General features: G+C 40.0%; 1 protein-coding gene across 2 annotated transcripts in view; it reads left to right on the top strand.

Moving 5' to 3' along the window:
* ripk2 (receptor-interacting serine-threonine kinase 2) overlaps positions 1-6,043 on the top strand; it is a 15,399-nt gene that overhangs the window by 5,301 nt on the left and 4,055 nt on the right. For both annotated transcript variants that reach the window (XM_020586750.1, XM_020586751.1), the window contains exons 5-9: positions 703-752; positions 885-1,046; positions 2,104-2,189; positions 3,138-3,239; positions 3,464-3,542. In XM_020586750.1, the coding sequence (XP_020442406.1) occupies positions 703-752; positions 885-1,046; positions 2,104-2,189; positions 3,138-3,239; positions 3,464-3,542 (479 nt within the window). The remainder of the gene's footprint in view (positions 1-702; positions 753-884; positions 1,047-2,103; positions 2,190-3,137; positions 3,240-3,463; positions 3,543-6,043) is intronic.

Genomic DNA, 6,043 nt, shown 5'->3' on the forward strand with positions numbered 1-6,043 from the left:
GGTTGTGTGTGGTTGCCTGTCTCCAAGTGTCAGCCCTGTGATTAGAATGTTGACCTGTCCAGGATGTACCCTGCTTCTTCTCACCCAGAGTCAGCTAGGATTGGCTTCAGCCCCCCACCCCCCGTGACCCTATTTAGGAATAAGCAGTATAGATACTGGATGTTCAAGTGGTCAGTGGTCAAACTCTTGGACTCACTTGGTGAATTTGTGAACTTTTGCTGAATTTATCAGCATTTAGAACAGTGAGCCAAGGTAAATGTTTGACCAGCACTATGGGAAGATGAGTTTTTCCTGCCTGGCAAGCTGAGTTAGTGTGTGAGCATGGGGTTAGATTGTTGGCATACCAAAAGAGAAGACTCCACAGGGACTTGTGCCAAAGACTAAATCTGTCGATCGTGCCAGGAACAGTTGGCTAGTAACAGTCTGATTTCAGGGGTTTATCAGAGAGTGGGAGTGGTGACTATAAATGGCTAAATCTACTTTCCCTAATGGCTAAATGTGACTCTCTCCAGTCTCTAATGTTTTTGCATTGTATGCTTGAATTGTTGCAACAGGTCAATCAGTCATCGCTCTTCCTCAAAGCAGCCTCTCTGCGTAGCTTGTCGTAAAGTCCCTCAGCTCTACATGGGAAATGCCAGTGGAAAACAATAAGGCAACACTAATTTCCTTTAACTGCATCTCTTCTTGATGTTTACATTCTAGCTATGCTATCATTATGTGGGAGGTGCTCTCCAGGCAGATTCCATTTGAAGGTAACTTGTTCTTTATCACACTGCACTCGTGCTCTTTATATCCATGTTTGATTTGTCACTCCCTCATGCTGTTTACTTGAGTTGTCATAATGCTACTAGACTACACTAATGTCTGTGTGTCTGCCTGGTCAGAGGTGACAAACCCCATGCAGATCATGTTCAGTGTGCTACGCGGGATGCGTCCTGACACAAGCCTGGACAGCCTGCCCGCTGACATCCCCAGCAGAGAAACCCTCATCAGTTTAATGACATGCGGCTGGACCTCTAACCCTGATGAACGGCCTTCCTTCCTCAGTAAGAGCATACAGACTGCAGGTCTTCTTTTCTGGCAGAAGATTACACATTCCGCCTCCCCCTGCTGTACCGGTCTGACCTTTTTCACAGTCTCGGTTAAATCTCTTAGTGCAGATCCTCCTCCTCATGACAGAGCAGTGACTAAGTCTCAGCTTCCTGTTACGTTATTAAGATTTTCTCTTTTGACTTCACTGAAACACCATGAATTTCTTTATATTTCATAATCACACGGGTATAACACATATAGGGTCCAGTTCATTACATTAAACCTAAACTTTTAACCTTGATTAACATGGCCCTTCAAATGTTTCTGACTTGTTCTGGTAAATGCACAGGCCAATAAAAATGTTGTCACTGGAAATGAATCATTTACTGTATGTGCTGTATTTGGACAAACAAAAACAACAAATCAGAAGTAAAAACGACAGGTTCTGTCTGAATAGTTGTTAACACTTTAACTTCTCTATATGATTCTTTGACTTTTTATGTAATAATACCACGCACTATTTGATAACAGGAAGCTAGAACAGATTTATAGACCTAGAGATGTTTTCCACTCAGAGATTATATTAATTTCCTTCCCAAAACATAACTACCTCTATTATTGTGTTTTTTTTGGCTCCCAATTACACACCCACACAAAGAGAGACACACAAAAGTGGCATTATGCACTATCATATTTGCATATTGTTGGGGGGGAAAAAGGTCCTGACTAATCTGTCATCATTGTAATGTAGGAAATGCATTCCACTGTTACACAGCAAACTCAGTTTCCATTTTATTCTAATGTCTGTGGTGGTTACAGTCACACTAAGTGTGTTGCTACTCTACAGCTTTATTTCATCTAGGTTAAAAAGTAGCCTAAATAAATGAGTCAAATGTTGGCAGATTTCTGACTTTTTTTCCCCAGCTGAGGGAGCTCCGTGAAAAGTTGGCAAACCAGTGTGACTAGAAAAAGATGTGAAAAAGAAGTTAAAGATAGTTTTGCTCTGTATTGTAGAGTGGATTTTGTGTAGTGATACACAGCAGAGGTGTGATGTGTTTACTGTTATTGCAGAGTGTTTGATTGAGCTGGAGCCCATGGTGAGGAGTTTTGATGAAATTGACTTCCTAGAGGCTGTGCTGGAGATCAAGAGGTCAAAGGTCAGTCAGCAGTCTTTTCAATGTTTTATTAAAATTAATTAATTAAACTTTTGGGGGTGATTATTTATTTATTTGCTCATTTTCTGTTTTAATTAAAAAGTTGACTGTCTACAACAAGGGGAGAGAAAGTTCTGTATGTTCTGAAAACAGGAGCAGTAAATGTTGAGGGTTTTGCTTAAATGAACAGAAACGTGCATTGCTGTAGTCGGTCACAATATTTCCGTTTTATTTCTTAACTTCTTGGTGGTGTTGGGTAATACTGGTCAGACTGGGTAAGGGAAATCCCCTGCTGATGAACACACAACACCAGATTAATGCTGGTTATCTTTAGTGTTCACACAAGGAAGAGACCAAGTGTTACACTGTGTAATCTGGGATACTTCGTATTGGGTTGTGACTAAGAAAGGATGACAGGACATAATTTCCTTCATAATTTCCATTTAACACATCCTTCCTCTTTGCACTTTAGGCCTGTGAGTACGTGAGTGAGACTTTTTTTTAACCAGTTATTACTAATGGAAATGCATCAGAATGGAAGCATTTATATGCACTGGAAAACAAATTATATGTAGTTATGGTCTTGTGTTAGTATGTCAATGTGTAAAAATGACTTGTCATTTTGGGAAAAATAGCAATCTAAACTTGCTCATGGCTCTCCCTGTTTGCTTACAATTAGATGATAGATGTATAATGATATGCAAAATTGGCAGTTTTATCCATATCAGATTCAATCTACAACACGGTGAATTGTGCATAAAGTGAAGGGATTTGAATTCTTTCTAAAGCCAGTGTACAGTCATGGCCAAAAATATTGGCACCCCTGCGTTATCTGACCGAAATGAAGGGGTGCCAGTATTTTTGCCTTTGGCTTATTTAATCAAACCCATTCTTAATGGTTGATTTCTGTGCTGTCAGTATGACCTCTTCTTCCTCTTCCTCCCTCTACAGCTAAGGCAGAGATCAGGCTGCTGTTCAGCTCAGCCAGTGGCCGAGAAGAAGGTGGAGGAGGGATCTCTGAACATGCTGAAGGACAGATCCAGCCCCTGGCCGGTCAGGAGCCACTTGGCCTCACCTACATTCAGGATTCATTGACTAATTAAAGCTCTGTCAGCGATTAAACAGAGTCTTTAGCTCTGGTTTCTGTAGGACTATCAAAGTAAAAGTCTAAAATTAAACAGTGGTACTTGGGGAGGCACTATATTTAGGCTTTAACTGTTATTATGTGTTAAGTGTGTGTATATGTAAATTGAAGAGTACTGTCTGTGTTGCCACAGGAGGGCTTCACCTCAGGCTCAGGCTCAGACATATCTCTACCCGGTGCCCTCACCAGCAGCAACGCTGCACCATCTAAAGGTAAGAACAACACATCTTACTGTGTCAGTCAGAGCTTGAACTTCTGAGCAGCTCTGTTAATATGAAACTTTTAAGAGAGCGGTCTTGTAATAAGATGTCGAGAGTGCAGGTGACATCAGATATCAAATGTAATGCAATGATATATATATACATTTGAAGTCAGAAGTTTACATACAAATACATTTAAACCCAGTTTTTCACAGCTCCTGACATTTAATCCTATAAACATTCACTGTCTCGGGTCAGTTAGAATCACTACTTTATTTTAACAATGTGAAATGTCAGAATAATGGTAGAGAAAAAGATTTATGTCAGCTTATTTCTTTCATTACATTCCCAGTAGGTCAGGAGTTTACATACAGTCGGTTAGCAGTTGGTAATGTTGCCTTTAAATTGTTTAACTTGGGTCAAAAGTTTTGGGATACCTTCCACCAGCTTCCTACAATAAGTTTCTGGAGTTTCAGCCCATTCATCCTGACAGAACTGGTGGAACTGAGTCAGGTTTGTAGGCCTCCTTGCTTGCACATGCCTTTTCAGCTCTGCCCACAGATGTTCTGTTGGACAGGTCAGGGCTTTGTGATGGTCTCTCCAGTACCTTGACTTTGTTGTCCTAAAGCCATTTTGCCACAACTATGGAAGTTTGTTTGGTGTCATTGTTCATATGGAAGAGCCGTTTGTGACCAAGCTTGAACTTCCTGGCTGATGTCCTGAGATGTTGCTTCAGTATATCCACATAATCTTCCTTCCTCGTGATGCCATCTATTTTGTTAAGTGCCCCAGTGCAGCAAAGCACCCCCGCCCCGTTTCCTCCAGACATAACGATGGTCATTACAGACAAATGGTTCAATTTTTGTTTCATCAGACTAGAGGACATTCCCCCAAAAAGTAAGATATTTGTCCTCGTGTGCAGCTGCAAACCATAGTCCGCCTTTTTAATGGCGGCCTTGGAGCAGCATCGTCTTCCTCGCTGAGCAGCCTTCCAGGTTATGTCAACATGGGACTCATGTTACTGTGGATGTAGATACTTTGGCACCTGTTTCCTCCAGTGTCTTCACAAGGTCCTTCGTTGCTGTTCTGGGATTGATTTGTTTTGGTCATACCAAAATACATTCATCTCTAGGAGACAGAACACATCTCCTTCTTGAGTGGCATGATTGCTGCGTTGTCCCATGGTGCTTATACTTGCATAGTATTGTTTATACAGATGAATGTGGTACCTTCAGGGGTTTGGAAATTGCTCCTAAGGATGAACCAGACTCCACAGTTTGTGTTTTTTCCCCGTCCTGGGGTCTTGTCTGATTTCTTTTGTTTTTCCCATGATGTCAATAAAAGAGGTACTGAGTTTGAAGGTAGGCCTTAAAATACATCCTTGGATGTGTGAAGACAACATTCAAACACACACAGCTAAATTTTATTGTTGCGTAGAACCAGAGCTTTAATTGGCCTTAAAACCAATAGAAACCATTCATCTGTCCTCTAAATGATATGCAGAGGCAAGTGGAGCTCATTAATCACTGTCACAGAGTGAGTGACAGGTACATCAGCCCTAAAAATGCCAACAGCGAGCTTTGTATAAATAACCATGATAAGTCCTTGAATTTGATGTCCCAACTCTCCTCTGAACATCTGGCACAGATATAGCAAAAGATCCCATGTGCAAACGCACTGACACAGTAACCTCTCTCTTTAAAATTATTTTCCATCAGAAAACACACACACATACATATGTAGTAAAACCCAACATGGGACCTTCTATCCAGCTGTCACAGACTGGCAAGTCCCATTCAAGGTTTCTTGTAATTGGTTGCATCTCTCCCCAGAGGTGGAGGCTGTGTCTAGAAGCAGACAAAATGGTTTACCACAGGAGCTGTGTATTAAATGTTCAGTTTAGCGGAGCCACCAAGGAACAACTCGGCACATACAGCTGTCCATGGATGTCCAATATGGAGGCATCATCCAGCAATAATACCATATTAACCATCTGTGGTCATAATAATGAATCTGTAGTATGTTGGGGTTTTTGTCATTTTTTTCTGTTAGAGATGCTCAAATTGAGATAAGTGAATTGATCTTATTCTGGCCTACAGGGATCAAATCAACTTTGATAATCATTTTCTTTATTAAGAAGATAATTGATCAGTCCCAGGCTATTATTGGTATGTGGCTTTGCAAAGGATTATTAGCAACATGTTGAGTGCTTTTAATAATTCAAAAAGTTAGTTTTAACAGGTGAAAGATTTTTTTTGTGATGGCAAATTTTAAAAAATATATACACAGATATTTTACAGAATACTTTTTTATACTATTATAAACAAAGCAAATACAGTAAAATGATGCATTCAGATATATGAGGCCAGGCTAAATGAACTAATAAACTAAATTTAATAAACTGTCAATTTAATGTAATATAATTTTGCAAATAACATTCAAATTTATACTAAACAGCATGTTTTTATCTATGAATTGAATCAAATCAATTTTGGATTAACTGGAGGCTTTTT

Source organism: Monopterus albus, unplaced genomic scaffold, assembly GCF_001952655.1.
Source record: "Monopterus albus unplaced genomic scaffold, M_albus_1.0 scaffold420.1, whole genome shotgun sequence".
NCBI classification, from domain to species: domain Eukaryota; kingdom Metazoa; phylum Chordata; class Actinopteri; order Synbranchiformes; family Synbranchidae; genus Monopterus; species Monopterus albus.